General features: G+C 47.0%; 1 protein-coding gene across 11 annotated transcripts in view; it reads left to right on the forward strand.

The window, feature by feature from the left end:
- The window catches only part of LOC145360762 (protein mono-ADP-ribosyltransferase PARP6), a 147,069-nt gene that overhangs the window by 116,287 nt on the left and 14,181 nt on the right, over positions 1–16,601 (forward strand). For 9 of the 11 annotated variants that reach the window (XM_080216167.1, XM_080216168.1, XM_080216166.1 and 6 more), the window contains 9 exons: positions 15–165; positions 1,531–1,584; positions 2,721–2,816; positions 3,495–3,587; positions 6,404–6,529; positions 7,510–7,575; positions 8,413–8,480; positions 11,011–11,059; positions 13,185–13,297. In XM_080216167.1, the coding sequence (XP_080072293.1) occupies positions 15–165; positions 1,531–1,584; positions 2,721–2,816; positions 3,495–3,587; positions 6,404–6,529; positions 7,510–7,575; positions 8,413–8,480; positions 11,011–11,059; positions 13,185–13,297 (816 nt within the window). The remainder of the gene's footprint in view (positions 1–14; positions 166–1,530; positions 1,585–2,720; positions 2,817–3,494; positions 3,588–6,403; positions 6,530–7,509; positions 7,576–8,412; positions 8,481–11,010; positions 11,060–13,184; positions 13,298–16,601) is intronic. The other 2 variants (XM_080216169.1, XM_080216173.1) reach the window with 1 other exon arrangement.

Genomic DNA, 16,601 nt, shown 5'->3' on the forward strand with positions numbered 1-16,601 from the left:
ATCTCTCATTGCAGATCTCCGAGTTTCCCCCTCATCCAGGACTCCATGCTAAAGAGCAAACTCGGGGTGCCCGATCTCCGGGTCAATCGCATCATTAATCGTTCCATCTCCTGCACTATGAAAACCCCCAAACCCGAACTCTTTGGATACCCCTCTGCCAATCAGGCAAGTTTCACCTCGTTTGGCGCAAAGGATCGGTCACTCAAATGGACAGTATGGCTGGAATTTTACTGGCACATCTGCCCTGATCCAGGGGTCTGGCGAGGCTCAGAGAACGGAATTCTCCACCGGCCTCGGGCGGGATCATGCAAACCTCAGGCAGACGTTCTGGTAAAATTCAGCCCCAAATAAATGTGTTATTTCCCTTACATTTAGTATTCCCACAAATGTCCTGATGAGTGCAAGACAAAAAAAGTCTCTTTTGTTTTCCAGTGATACTAGCAAATGTGTCTCCCTGTGACATGATGGCACAGTAGTTAGCACTGCTGCCTCTTAATGCCAAGGACCTGAGTTTGATTCTGGCCTTGGGTGACTGTGTGGACTTTGCACATTCTCCCCGTGTCTGCATGGGTATTTTCTCCAGATGCTTTTGTTTTCTCCCACATTCCAAAAGGCATGCAGGTTAGGTGAATTGGCCATGCTAAATTGCCCCTTAGTGTTCATAGATGTGGAGGTTAGGTGGATTGGCCATGCTTAATTGCCCTTTAGTGTCTCAAGATGTGCAGGTTAGGTCGATTGGCCATGCTAAACTGCCCTTTAGTGTCTCAAGATGTGCAGGTTATGTGGATTGGCCATGCTAAGTTGCCTCTTATTATCCAAGGATGTGCAGATTAGGTGGATTGGCCATGCTAAATTGCCCTTTAGTGTCTCAAGGTATGCAGGTTAAGTGGATTGGCCATGCTAAGTTACCCCTTAGTGTCCGAAAGTGTGTACGCTGTGTGGATTGGCCGTGCTAAATAGCCTCTTAGTGTTCAAAGATGTATACATTAGTGGGACTAGAGGGGAAAATTTGGAGGGTTACGTGGATAGGGTCTGGGTAAGATGCCGTATCGGAGAGTTGGTGCAGATTCGATGGGCCAAATGGCCTCCTTCTGCACTGTAGGCATTCCATAATTTTATATTATTTTACAGTTTAGGAAGAATCTGATTCTAGTCCATCAAATTGGGCCAGAATTTGCTGTGTTGAGGCATCTTGTACATATGCCAGAACTGCACTGCCCATCTATTTGAGTAAGAAGTCTCACAACTCCAGGTTAGAGTCCAACAGGTTTATTTGGTAGCACAAGCCACAAGCTTTTGGAGCATTGCCCTTTCATCAGGTGAGTCACTCACCTGTCGAAGGTGCAGTGGCTTGTATTACCAAATAAACCTGTTGGACTTTAACCTGGTGTTGTGAGACTTCTTACTGTGCCCACCCCAGTCCAACGCCGGCATCTCCACATCATTATCTATTTGAGACCAAGGTTAATTTATCATGAAGATCTTTTGAATTTACCTAATATCTCACCGATATTATCCATTTCTCCACAGGCCGGGACTCACTGTAAGAACATTCCGACGTTAGAATATGGCTTTCTTGTACAGGTAAACCCTGAGCATTTTTCTCAGAAAAATGCAGTGAGTGACAGGATAGTATAAAATAAATCCCAGCTCTTTTCAGCAATCTAGGTGAGAAATTACCCAATCATCTCCATTTTAGTCGGACCGTGGGAAACCTCCTAGTCAAAACAACTGCTCTATATAGCATCTCCTTAGAGAGCAGTGTCCTCATTTTGAGACTGTTGTTGGAGGAAAGGGGAGACTGCGTAGTACAGATATAGGAGTAAAATTCTAAAGAAACTTTATTGCAGGACTTGCCAACTTTTTTTCCTGGTCAGACACCCATTTTAGTGTTGGCACAGTGGCACAGTGGTTAGTGCTGCTGCCTCATAGCGCCTAGGAGTCGATTTCGATTCTGGCCATGGGTGACTGTATGGAGTGTGCACATTCTTCCTGTGTCTGCATGGGTTTCCTCCAGGTGCCCCGGCTTCCTATCACAGTCCAAAAGACGTACAGGTTACGTGGATTGGCCATGCTACATTGCTCCTTAATGTCCGAACATGTGCAGGTTAGGTGGATTTGCCATGCTAAATTGCCTTTTAATGTCTCAAGATGTATAATTTAGCTGTGTTTGCCATGCTAAATTGCCCTTTAGTGTCCAAAGATGTATAGGTTAGATGGATTGGCCATACTAAATTGTCCCTTTGTGTCCAAAGATGTGTAGATAAGGTGGATTGGCCATGCTAAATTGCCTTTTAGTGTCTTAAGATGTGTAATTTAGCGGGGTTTGCCATGCTAAATTACCCTTTAGTGTCCAAGGATGTGTAGATTGGATAGATTGGCCATGCTAAATTACCCCTTCATGTCCAAAGGTGTGTAGATTAGGTGGATTGGCCATAATAATTGAGCGGGGCTAAGGGACAGGGCCTGTGTAAGATGCTGTTTTGGGGAGATAGTGCAGACTCAATGGGCTGAATGGCCTCTTACTGCACCGTAGGGATTTTATGGTTCTTGTAAAGAGCCAGTACAGGTCTGATGGGTCGAATGATCCCTTCCTGTGCCACGCACATCTATAATTTCCCTATCTTGCATGAATTCAAACATTAGGTCAGCGGCCGTGAAATACTTGCATGTACCTCGCAACGGGCGTATTATCATTCATTTATACCTCACTCTTTCAGACCATGAAATATGCAGAGCAGAGGATTCCCACTCTGAATGAATACTGTGTTGTGTGTGATGAACAGCATGTTTTTCAGAATGGATCAATGTTAAAGGTAAGCGCAATTTAACTGACTTTGCAGTCTGGTAGATGTAGGCCGGTGTTATAATTCACATCAGAAACTCCAAAGTGTTTTATGAAGTCCGCCTGGATCATAAATTTTGCACTTTGAATTTAGCTAGGGTAAGCATGATATTGTTTCACTTCAGGTACAATTCAAATGACCCACTAGGGAGCTTTTACCAAACAAAGTTTATTTAAGAATACAGTTAACACGTATAGAAAGGAAATTAGCAATAACTTTAACCAATTACAAACAAAAAAATAATAATCTTGATATTGTATAAACCTTAACAGCTAAACACTGTTCCAACAAAACAAATCCCACAAACAAAATCTTTGCCACAGGTTTAATACAGCAAAGACAAATGCTCACGTGATACTGGAATTTAGTCCTTTGGTTGAATGCTGCAATTCTCTTCAGGTACGCAAAGACAAGCTTGGACACCGAATAGCTTCAATCTTTGAGTTGGAGAATTGAACTCCTGACTGTTCAGCCTTTTAATTTCTAGCACTAGGGTCTATATTGCATTCTGACAATTGAATTACTATAGCTGAGCGCCAAATTCTCGCCGGCAACGGTGACGGGTATGGATGAGATCAGGGAATTGTGCCCACGATGTTTGAGTTTGGATGGAATGACGGTCTCCTTTCTTGACTCCATTATTCCCAGCCTGCTGTATGCACTCGGGAGCTCTGTGTTTTCTCGTTCTACACACTGGGAGTGATGTCTGGAGCAGCGGAAGAGGTTGCCACTGGAGCAGAGGTGGGTAATTGTGCTTTGCCTCTTGGAGAAATGGAAACTAGTTGACCCAACAACCAAGCCACATAAATAAGAACACAAAGTGCATGGAAAGCTCAACAGGCCTGGTGGCATCTATGGAGAGAGAAAAAGAAAGAGGGCTGAATTTTCCAGCCCTTACCACCCAAGGGATCTTCCAGTCCCGCCAGTGACAATCAATTCCCCCCCACCCTCCCTATGGCAGCACAGTTGGCGAACAACACAAAACGCAATTGACGTTGATAGGATCGGAAGATCCCACCAACAAATGGCAAGCCGGCAACAGAAAGCATAGAAATCCCTACACAGCAGGAAGAGGCCATTTGGCCCATTGAGTCTGTGCTGACTCTCAGAAAGAGCATCTCATCCAAGCTGTCCCTTCTTCCGTCCCTTCCCCATGCATTTTTACCATGTCCAATCCACCTAATTTACACAGCTTTGAACATTAAGGGGCAATTTATCATGGCCAATTCACCTAACCTGCACATCATTGAATACTAAGAGACAATTTATCACAAATAATTCACCTAACCCGCACATCTTTGGACTGTGGGGTGGAAAACTGGAGCACCCGGAAGAAACCCACGTAGACATGGGGAGAACGTGCAAACTCCACCCAGACAGTCGCCCAAGACCAGAATTGAAACTGGGTCCCTGGCGCTATGAGGCAGCGGTGCTAACCACTCTGCCACCGAGCATACCCAGTGGGGGTCAGAAAACCCCACCCGGAGTGAACATTCTGGATGGGATTTTCAGGCCACGCTCGCCCCAAAACCGGAAAATCCCACCTAAGGTGAGCGGACCTTAGCGTGGTCTGCCCCCACCCCCCTACCTGCTACAATTCCCATAGTGACTGAACAGGAAAATGCCCCCTTTTGACTCCAACTTGGATCTTCTTCAGAATTTAATTTTAGACTGACATCAAGGACATGTTAGTTCAGGGTGACAAAATGCTTTGATTCAGAACTAGATGTGAAGGAGTCTCCTATAAGTGGAAAGAGCAGAGGGGTAGAGGGAGATATTTCCTATCTTGGGGATTAGGCAACATTAGGTGCAGCAACCAATGATGGCACCATTAAAACCTCCCCCTCCTCCGGCCCACCACTGATAACCATGAAACCACTGTCAGAAAAACCCATCTGGTTCACAGATGTCCTTTAGGGAAGGAAATCTGCAGTCCTTACCTGGCCTGGCCTACATGTGACTCCAGAGCCACAGCAATGTGCTTGACTCTCAACTACCCTCAGGCAACTAGGGATGGGCAATAAATGCTGGCCCAGCCAGCGACAACCATGTCCCATGAATGAATAATAAAAATTAAGGGTTACGGAGAACACAGAGAGAAGATATTTCCACTTGTTGGGGACTCTGAATCTAGACGAGGTGACAAGCAGCTTGCACTGGATTACCTCTCCTGAATGCTGCGTGGCAGCAGACCTACCCACCCGCCACTCAGTTAATATCAGTGGTGAAAGGATGAGGCCCTTAAGTGCTCATTGGTTGGCCAGTCAGAGGCTTCACAGCTTGGTATGGGCTCCTGCTCTGCCACAAGAAACTACAAAAGGTCATGAATGTAGCCCAGCCCATCACTCAAACCAGCCTCCCATCTGTTGACTCTGTCTACATTTCCTGCTGCCTCAACAAAGCAGCCAGCACAATTAATGACCCACACATCCTGGACATTCTCTCTTCCACCTTCTTCTGTTGGGAAAAAGATACAAAAGTCTGAGGTCACCGACTCAAGAACAGCTTCTTCCCTGCTGCCGTCAGACTTTTGAATGGACCTACTTCGCATTAAATTGACCTTTCTCTACATCCTAGCTATGACTGTAATACTACATTCTGCACCCTCTCCTTTCCTTCTCAATGAACGTTATGCTTTGTCTGTGTAGCGTGCAAGAAATACTTTTCACTGTATACTAATACATGTGACAATAATAAATCAAACTAAAATCAAAATCAAATCAAATTGATTGGTGGCGAGGTAGAAAGGCTGCGATAGGTGGGAAGAAGGCGTGACTCTGGTGTGCCGCCATCTTGATGAATTACCACCGCTGAGAGCACAAGATTCTGCCCTTCATCTCTTGTTCCTCTCTCCAAAGATGCTGATTATTTCCTCCTTTTATCGTCATATATGTAAATTCTAATCACACTGGGTAAAGAAACTTCTCTTGAATTTCCTCATGGGTTAATCAGTGATTCTCTTCTATTTATGACCCCCCCTAGGTTTAGAGTCCCCAACAAGTGGAAATATCTTCTCTCTGTGTACTCCGTAACCCTTAATTTTTATTATTCATTCATGGGATATGGTATCGCTGGCTGGGCCAGCGTTTATTGCCCATCCCTAGTTGCCTGAGGGCAGTTGAGAGTCAACCACATTGCTGTGACTCTGGAGTCACATGTAGGCCAGGCCAGGTAAGGATGGCAGATTTCCTTCCCTAAAGGACAGTAGTGGACCAGATGGGTTTTTCCAACAATGGTTTCATGGTCATCAGTAGATTCTTAATTGCAGGTATGTTTTATTGAGTTTTAATTCCGTCACCTGCCGTGATGGGATTCGAATCCGGGTCCTCAGAATATTAGCTGAGTTTCTGGATTAATAGACAACACCACTAGGTTATTGCCTACCCCCCATACTTCAAAGGTCTCAATTCAGCCATTGAGGATGTTGAGATTCAACATATTCTAAAACAACCTAAGCGTTTCTTCTTTCGAATGGCCCCAGCTAATGTTGGGTGTGGATTAAAAGTTGGGAAATGTTGCTTGATTCAAAGAGTGAGAGTGATGATTTGTTCTTTTAGGTGGTGGACCTTTTGGTAGCAATGTGCCGAGCTGCCTTGGAGTCTCCGAGGAAAAGCATCATATTTGAGCCTTACCCTTCTGTTGTGGACCCAAATGATCCCAAAACTCTGGCGTTCAACCCCAAGGTGAGGTAAATCCATATCGACTTCTGACAGTTGAATTGCTTTCGCTGATCTTGTACATTGGAATTGAAGTCACCTCAGCAAATCTGCTTCCAATTATCCTTATTTTGCTGTAGGCAATTCCCAACTTCATTCCATCTTTTTCATTGGGTGGGACTGACTGGCCGTGCTCGCCCCAAAACCAGAAAATCCCGTCTGAGGTCAACAGACCTTTTCATGGACCGCCCTCCCTCCCCACCCCACCCGCTACACTTCCCGTATCCACCCGCTACGCTTCCCAAACCACCTTCAATTCCAGCTTTGGGTCACTGTCTGTGTGGAGTCTGCATGTTCTCCCCATGTCTGCATGGGTTTCCTCTGGGTGCTCCAGTTTCCTCTCACAGCCCAAAGATGTGCGGGTTAGATTGATTGGCTATGGTAAATAGGCCCTAGTGTTGTGGATTAGCAGGGTAGATATGTGGGATTACGGGAATAGGGCCTGGGTGGGATTGTGGTCTCGATGGACTGAGTGGCTTCCTTGTGCATAGTAGGGATTCGATGATCCTCTGACCTTTGGACTGTGGGAGGAAACCGAAGAACCTGGAGGAAACCCATGCAGACACGGGGAGAATATGTAAACTCGACACAGACAGTGACCCGAGGCCAGAATTGAACCCGGGTCCCTGGCGTTGTGAGGCAGCAGTGCTAACCATTGTGCCAGCGTGCCACCCACGTTGAAAGAATTTCTTACTCAAACCACTTAATGTTTTGGGAATGATCCATCAGGAGTTCCACTGGATCTTGTGTCCATCCAGTCATCAATGTCCACTGTTTGTTTCCTGTTATCTCACAAACTCATTGTTCAACTTAGAAATCTCTCCAGCTTGGGGTGGGAAATTCTGACTCTGCGCTGACCATATTGGCAGCTTTGGCTGTTGTGAACTGAAATCATTCACCCACAGAATGACCTGTGTCCTAACCATTCTCCTGTTGCCTGCTTACAGAAGAAGAACTACGAGAGGCTGCAGAAAGCCCTGGATAGTGTCATGTCCATCAGAGAGATGACGCAGGTATGAGAGCATTGCTGGCACTACATGGCTCCCCTTTGTCTCATTATGGTTCCCTCACTGTTCAGACAGAAAGTTACCCACTAAGATTAAGCGGGTAAATTAGTGGGGTAGTTAATGGGGTAGATTTTCAACAGGCTCTCAAGGTTTTAAATAGCCTCACGGATAGGTTATCCATTTCGAAACAATAAAACCATAGAAATCTGACAGTGCAGAAGAAGTCCATCGAGTCTGCACCACATCTCTGAAAGCACATTTTAGCCTAGCTCATTACCCTCCTGCATTTGCCACTGTTAATGCACTTAACCAACACATTTTTGGACACTAAGGGGCAATTTAGCCTGGTCAGTCCACCTAACCTGCACATTTTTGGACACTAAGGGGCAATTTAGCATGGCCAATCCACCTAACCTGCACATCTTTGGACACCATGGGGTAATTTAGCATGGCCAATCCATCTAACCTGCACATCTTTGGAAGGTAAGGGGCAATTTAGCAAGGCCAATCCACCTAACTTGCACATCTTTGGACACTAAGGGGCAATTTAGCATGGCCAATCCATCTAACCTGCACACCTTTGGAAGGTAAGGGGCAATTTAGCATGGCCAATCCACCTAACCACACATCTTTGGACACTAAGGGGCAATTTAGCACAGCCAATCCACCTAACCTGCACACCTTTGGGTCACTAAGGGGCAATATTAGCATGGATGGATATGGTATGGTGGGTTGAGTGGGCTTTGCCATGCTTATCTATCTTCTGATCAGAATTTTGCATTCAAATTAAGGCTAAAGTGTGAAGGTTCCTCTGAGATTAATAACTTGTTACATCTCTTATAGGGATCATACTTGGAAATCAAAAAACAAATGGACAAGTTGGACCCTCTGGCTCACCCGTTGCTGCAATGGTATCTCAGTATTAGTGTGTATTTGTGGAATGTCTTTTGATATTGCACGCATAGTGCCGTTATATCGCTTCATGTGCTCGCTCTACACGGTCGCATCTTACCCTAGCTCATTACCCTCCTGCATTTGCCACTGTTAATGCACCTAACCAACACATTTTTGGACAAAAAGGGGCAATTTATCATGGTCAGTCCACCTAACCTGCACATCTTTGGACTCTAAGGGACACTTTAGCCTGGGCAATCCACCTAATCGGCTCGTACAATGCATGCTATCTATTGAAGACAGGAGGATTGAATTGCACTTTTAGTAATAAAGTGCCTTAATTGAGGCAAGTGAGGCAGGGAGATGGAGAGATGATATTCCAGAGTTTGTAGCCCAGGCAACTGAATGCGTGGCCATGAATGCTGGAGCAATTATGATTGGGAATGGACAAGGAGTGTGGATATCTCAGAGGACTGTAGGATTGGAGGAAGTTAGGAATGGCAATTCCATGGAGGGATGTGAAAACATAGAATCCCTACAGTGCAGAAGAGGCCATTTGGCTCATCGATTCTGCACCAACTCTCTTGACAGAGTATATTATCCAGGCCCTCTCCCCCGCTCTATTCCCACAATCCCACACATTTCCAATGGCTAATCCATCTAATCTACACATTTTGGGACACAAAAGGACAATTTAGCATGGCCAATCCACCTAACCTGCACATCTTTGGACAGTAAGGGACAATTTAGCATGGCCAATCCACCTAACCTACACATTTTTTGACACTAAGGGGCAATTTAGCACGGCCAATCGACCTAACCTGCACATCTTTGGACACTAAGGGGCAATTTAGCATGGCCAATCCACCCCACCTGCACATCTTTGGACACTAAGGGGCAATTTAGCAAGGCCAATCCACTTAACCTATACATCTTTGGGCACTATGAGATAAATTAGCATTGCCGATTCACCTTTCCTACACATCTTTGGACAGTAAGAGGCAATTTGGCCTGGCCAATGCAGCTAACGTACACATCTTTGGACAGTAAGAGGCAAATTTGGCATGGCTAATCCACCTAATCTGCACATCTTTGGACTTTGGGACGAAACTGGAGCACCTGGACAAAAATCCACAAAGACACAGGGAGAACATGCAACCTCCACATAGTGACCCGAAGCCAGAATTGACATGAGGAGAATGTGCAAACTCCACACGGACAGCAACCCAAGTCAGGAATCGAACCCAGGTCCCTGGAGCTGTGAAGCAGCAGTGCTAACCACTGTACTACTGTGCCGCTCTTCACTCTCATTGCGCTGTGAGGTTTCGTGACACACCCTTTGACTCACGCATGTGTTAGACATCTTGGTCTGTGTAACTGTCTAATGCTTTTAAAAAGCATTTGGACAGTTACGTGAGTAAGATGGGTGGTACTGGGTCATGATGGTTTGAGTTATAAGGAGAGGCTGGATAGACTAGGACTTTTTTCCCTGGAGTGTTAGAGACTTAAGGGTGACCTTATAGAAGTCTACAAAATAATGAGGGGCACAGACCAGATAGATAGTCAGCATCTTTTCCCAAAGGTAAGGGAGTCTAAAATAAGAGGGCATAAGAAAAAGTATCTTGTGGTTTCATGATGCAATCTGAGGCAATGAACCAACAGAGGTTTTCTACAAATTCTCCTGATGCTAATCACAAAAATACTTCAACAATCGAATAATCAGAAGAAACTTCACAAGCCTGTCTCAAAGCTGTGTCGAGAAATTTGTGGCTCCAATCTCCAGTAGATTATTTTTCCCCCAAGTTCTCAGTTCATGACTAATAAATCTGAAAGATGAAATTGTTTCTTTTCTATGAATGACGATTTGTGTGGGGAACCTCTGGAGCCTGACTCGTCAATTGGCACCATTTAGAAGTGTTGCGTGCATCGCGATAGATATTTTTACACGGGTGGCTGGCTTGTTATGTAAAACAGTGCAAATTCCATACAGCAGAGATGGAATCAGATCAGCACAAATGATCGTTGATTGATCTGTTTAGATTTAGCAAGTGGTCTATAAAATAATGAGGGGCACTGATCAGCTAGATAGTCAACATCTTTTCCCAAAGGTAGGGGAGTCTAAAACAAGAGAGTATAGGTTTAAGGTGAGAGCGGAGAGATACAAAAGGGTCCAGAGGGCAATTGTTTCATACAGGGTGGTGAGTGTCTGGAACAAGCTGCCAGAGATAGTAGTAGAGGCAGCACAATATTGTCTTTTAAAAAGCATTGAGACAAGTACTTGGGTAAGATGGGTAGAGAGTGATATGGGCCAAAGACAGACAACTGGGACTAGTATAATGGTTTATAAAAAGGACGGCATGGACAAGTTGGGCCGAAGGGCCTGTTTCCATGCTGTAAACCTCTATGACTCTATCTAAAGGGGCTTTCAGCAAAGCATTTTCAGGAACAAATCATTAATCTTCATCGTTTGGAGGGAGGGATGGGAGTTTGGTGAGCAAAAGAAAACACGGAGATTTAACAACACAAATGTCTATGTTTGTTTTCTAGGATTATCTCAAGCAACAGGTCGCACATTGTGAAGTTACCACTCAGCAGAGTAAGTGACTTCATTCCATTAAATAATATTGATTAATTTTATTTATTTATTGGTTAGTGTCACAAGGAGGCTTACATTAACCAACTGCAATGCGGTTACTGTGAAAATCCCCTAGTCGCCACACCCCAGCGCCTGTTTGGGTTCACTGAGGAAGAATTTAGTACGGCCAATTCACCTAACCAGCACATCTCTCAGGAGGAAACTGGAACACCCGGAGGAAACCCCCACAGACATGGGGAAAACTCCGACAGATAGTGACCCAAGCTGTGAATTGAACTTGGGTCCCTGGCACTATGAGGCAGCAGTGCTAACCACTGTGCCACCTATTTTGTTGTGTGTATTATAATGACATTAAAAAAAGCATCAATCGCTCCGATGGGATTGTGGAAATAAACAGATCCAGAAGGAACTCTTCCAATGCAGATAGTAAAAATTAACAAAACTTACTCCGAGTTATAAATCAAAGGAAAGGTTTAATAAAGAAACTTCACGACTCCAACACTCAACGCCTCACCCTGGGCCATTCCAAGTCCCCCACAATTCCCAACATGTTCTCATTTATACTGAGTTAGCTGACCATCACATCATTGTGTCATTGGTTACATGGTTTACTAGGTCAGCTGACCCTTACAGCTTGTTACCATTGGTCACATTACAACAGATCCAATGTTATGACCAGTTACATTCTAACTCAGCACACCTCCTTCAGGCCCTGCTCCCTCAGACTCTGCCCCCTTGGCACCACCCCTTGGCACCCTGCAGTTGGCACTGCCAGAACGCCAGGGTTCACTGCTAATTTGGCACTGCCAGGGAGCCAGTGATGAATGACCAGCTATGTCCCTTATCACCCAGGGGCCTCATTGGCCTCCAAGTCCTTCCAGCATGACCATCATGCTTGGTCTCCAGTGAAGACCAGTTGGGGCTTGCGCTGTGAGGCAGCAGTGCTAACCACTGTGCCACCGTGACACCAGGATGGTTTCTAAGTTGTACTCCCGCACAGGATGAGCAGGTACAGGAGCCTGATGTGTACTGGCTCCTCATTGGTCGAGATTATTGAGTGAGAGGTGGTAGGGGTGGCAGTTGGGGGAAATGGTGGTGAGGGAGGCTGCCGGCAGGGGTGGTGGGGGGTGGGGGGGGATGGTGGTGGTTGCCTGGGGGCTGGGGGTGAGGGAGATGGCTGGGAGAGTGGTCAGGGGCGAGAGAGGTGGCCCGGAGTGGGGGTGGGGGTGAGGTAGTTGGCTGGGTAGGGGGTGGAGGGTGTAGTGAGGGAGTAGGAATTGGGGGGGGGGGTGGTGGGTGCATGGCTGAGGGAGGTGGCCTGGGTAGGTGTGGGGGAGGGGGAGTGAGATAGAGGTGCTGGGGGTGGGGGGTAGGGGGGAGGAGTGAGGGAGTGGCCAGGGGAGTGGGAATTGGGGGGGGTGGTGGTGGGTGCATGGATGAGGGAGGTGGCCTGGGCAGGTGTGGGGGAGGGGGAGTGAGAGACAGGTGCCGGGGGTGGGGGGGTAGGGGGGAGGAGTGAGGGAGGTGCCAGGGTGGTGGGGGGGAGCAGTGAGGGAGGTGGCCAGAGGTGGGGGGGGGGGGGGGGAGGGCGGGAGGGTTGGGGGAGGGTTACCAGAGTGGGGGAGGTGGGGTGTAGGGGTGGGGGGTGGGGGGTGGTCTGTGGGTGGAGAGGGTGATGAGGAAGTGGCCGGGGGATGGAGCGGGGTGTGTCAGCAGCGGGGATGGGGTGAGGGAGGTGGCTGTGGTGGGGGGGGGGGTTGCGGTGGTGGTCTGTGGGTGAAGGGGGGTGAGGTAAGTGGCCGGGTGGGGTGGGGGGTGGGTGTGGGTTTGGACGCGGAGTGAGGGAAGTGGTCGGTGGAGGGGGGGGGGGGGGGAGGGATGAGTGGGTGGGCGGGCGGGCAGGTGAGGGAGGTGGCCAGGGGGTGGGAGGGCTGTGAGTGGGGTATATGGGGGGGGGGGGGTGTGAGGGAGGTGGCTGAGGGGTGGGGGAGGGCTTGTGTGGGCACGGGGAGGGGTGGGGGGGAGCGTGGGGAGGTGCTGAGGGAGGTGGCCAGGGGGCAGAGAGTAGAGGTAACTGTCCACAGTGCAGTGACTTTGTGAACCTGCCATGTCTTTTTCTTCACAGCAGCTGAAATTCATGCACACATCGCATCAGTTCCTCCTACTCAGCAGCCCCCCAGCAAAGGAAGCTCGATTCCGCACTGCCAAAAAGCTCTACGGCAGCACCTTCGCCTTCCAGTGAGTTCCACAACATTGTCTTGCTGACCTGGCGAAACGGGATCAAGCGAAAACATGCGCCAAGAGCCCCTTCCAAAGTATCAAATCTACTGCTATCTTTCCTCATCCTCTCCCAGGAACACTGCTCTTTTCAAACGATGCGAGTGAGGAATGTGCTGCCTCAGAGCCCAATTTGGTAGTGCTTTTCACAGAGAAATTGGGCATTAGCTATGAGGAGAGGTTGGAGAAACTTGTGTTGTTCTCACTGGAATGACGGAAGTTGAGGGGTGACCTGATAGAAGTCTACAAGATTATAAGGGGCATGGACAGAGTGGATAGGACAAAGAACAAAGAAAATTACAGCACAGGAACAGGCCCTTCAGCCCTCCAAGCCTGCACCGACCATGCTGCCCGACTTAACAAAACCTCCTATTCTTCCAGGGACAATATCCCTCTATTCCCATCTCATTCATGTACTTGTCAAGACACCCCTTAAAACTCACTACCGTATCTGCTTCCGCTACCTCCCCTGGCAACGAGTTCCAGGCACCCACCACTCTCTGTGTAAAAAAAAACTCTACCTCATACGTCTCTTTTAAAACTTGCCCCTTGCACCTCAAACCTGCGCTCCCTTGTAATTGACTCTTCCACCCTGGGAAAAAGCTTCTGACTATCCACTCTGTCCATGCCTCTCATAATCTTGGAGACTCCTATCAGGTCTCCCCTCAACCTCCGTTACTCCAACGAGAACAAACCAAGTTCTCCAACCTATCCTCATAGCTAATGCCCTCCAATTCGGGCAACATCCTGATAAATCTTTTCTGTACCCTCTCCAAAGCCTCCACATCCTTCCAGTAGTGTGGCGACCAGAATTGAACACTATATTCCAAGTGCAGCCTAACTAAGGTTCTATAAAGCTGCAATATGACTTGCCAATTTTTGAACTCATTACCCCAGCCAATGAAGGCAAGAATGCCGTACGCCTTCTTGACTACCTTCTCCACCTGCATTGCCACTTTCAGTGACATTTGTACCTGTATATCCAGATCCCTCTGCCTATCAATGCTCCTAAGGGTTCTGCCATTTACTGCATATTTCATCTGTATTAGACCTTCCAAAATGTATTACCTCACATTTGTCCAGATTAAACTCCATCTGCCATCTCTCTGCCCAAGTCAGATAGTCAGAAGCTTTTTCCCAGGAAGAGTCAATTATCAGGGGGTGTAGGTGCAAGGGGCAAGGTTTAAAGGAGAAGAACGAGGCAAGTATTTCGCTCAGAGGGTGGCGGGTTACTCTTTGGGTAAAGAAATGTCTCCTCATCTCTGTTCTAAGTGGTCTACCCCGAATCCTCAGACTATGGCCCCTGGTTCTGGATTCCCCCATCATCGGCAATATCCTCCCTGCATCTACCCTGTCTAGTCCTGTTCGAATTTTATAAGTTTCTATGAGATTTCCCCCCCTTCATTTGTCTGAATTCCAGTGAAAACAATCCTAACCTAGTCAATCTCTCCTCATACGTCAGTTCCACCATCCCCAAAATCAGCCTGATAAAGCTTCACTGCACTCCCTCGAGAGCAAGGACATCCTTCCTCAGAAAAAGAGACTAAAACTGTACACAGGTGTGGCCTCACCAAGGCCTATTTGCAATGCTGCGAATAGGGAGTGTGGCTTCACTCTCCCCACCAATCTTGCACTGCAAAGGAGCTTCTAGTTGGCATGTTTCTCACTGGGCCTGGGCCAGAGGTCAAAGTGAAGAACATTCAGTTCCAGTTTAGCAGCAGAGTGACGATCTTGATGGTAGTTGCCGCACCATGGAGGATTCAGCCGATGAGTGGCTTTGTTTTTTTTGGTTGGCGTATCTTCACCACCTGTTTTTTAATCTTTTGGAGAATAGTGGGGGGAAAGATTCTTGAGCTGATTATTGGCCCGTTGAACTGCATTGAATGCTCTTTCCATGGCTAACAAGTCCAGGTGTTGGACTTGAACCCAAAGTTTCTGGTCCTGGAGTAGTGGGCGCTCTCCGGTGTGCCACAAGGACACCACTTGGTGCAGTGTGATTCTGCATTAGTGTACTATACACAGGGAAACTCAAACAGAAAGGTACAAAGTAACCAGTTTTAATCAGAAGATGATGCTCAAATAATTAAGAATTAAGAATTTACTCATGGCCATGAAACCATTGTCAATTATCAGAAAAACCCATCTGGTTCACTAATGCCCTTTAGGGAAGGAAATCTGCTGTCCTTATCTGGTCTGGCCTACATGTGACTCTAAAGCCACAGTAACGTGGTTGACCCTGAAATGACCTCACAAGCCATTCATTTATTCAAGAAGATGGCACACCACCACCTTTTCAAAGGCAACGAGGGATGGGTAATAAATGCTGGCCCAGCCAGCTAGGCCCATGTCCCACAAATTAATTAAAAAAAAAGCCCTTTGACATGTGGCTCTCTGTTACTCACAAAGTATGTCATGTGTACAGAAAAGATTTACTAGGATGTTTGATGGTTTGAGTGAGAAGGAGCGGCTGAATAGACTGCGAATTTTACCCCAGGAATGTTGGAGACTTAGGGCTGATTTTATAGAGATCTACAAAATAATGAGGGGCATCGATCAGTTAGATAGTCAACATCTTTTCCCAAATGTAGGAGAGCCTAAAACTAGAGGGCATAGGTTTAAGGTGAGAGGGGAGAGGTACAAAAGGGTCCAGAGGGGCGTTTTTTTTCACGCAGATGTGGGTGAGGGTCAGGAACGAGCTGCCAGAGGTAGTAGTAGAGGCGGCCACAATTTAGTCTTTTAAAAAACATTTAGACAGTTACATGGGTAATGTGGGTTTAGGAGGATATGGGCCAAACATGGGCAAATGGGATTAGTTTAGGGATTTAAAAAAAAGGATGGCATGGACAACTTGGGCCTAAGAGGAGAGATGGAGTTTAATAGCAACAAAAGAATGAATGGTGGGGTCAGGAGCATTTTGCTTTTAATGTAGGGAGCAGTTAAGTTTCCGCAGTCCCAGATGACCGTAGGCTGTTCTCCCCTTTGAGGAAGGGAACTGACTGGTGGTGATCTAACCTGAGGGTCACCACACCGCGGGCAGTGGGCAAGGTTGAGTATTCATGAATAACCTCAGCCAGTATGGGAATTGAACCCCTACTGTCAGTGTTGCGTTGCATTCATGAACCAGCCGTCCAGCCAACTGAGCTAAACCAACTGTACAGAGCAGTTAGGGTATGGGATGTCTACCCAGAAACAGCTGAAGCACGGTCCACTATAGTTTCCATGCTCTTTGGCTCAATGACCCTGATTTTACTGGAAGGCCGGCCCG

Source organism: Carcharhinus amblyrhynchos, chromosome 32, assembly GCF_965287045.1.
Source record: "Carcharhinus amblyrhynchos chromosome 32, sCarAmb.v2.hapA, whole genome shotgun sequence".
Taxonomy (NCBI): Eukaryota; Metazoa; Chordata; class Chondrichthyes; order Carcharhiniformes; family Carcharhinidae; genus Carcharhinus; species Carcharhinus amblyrhynchos.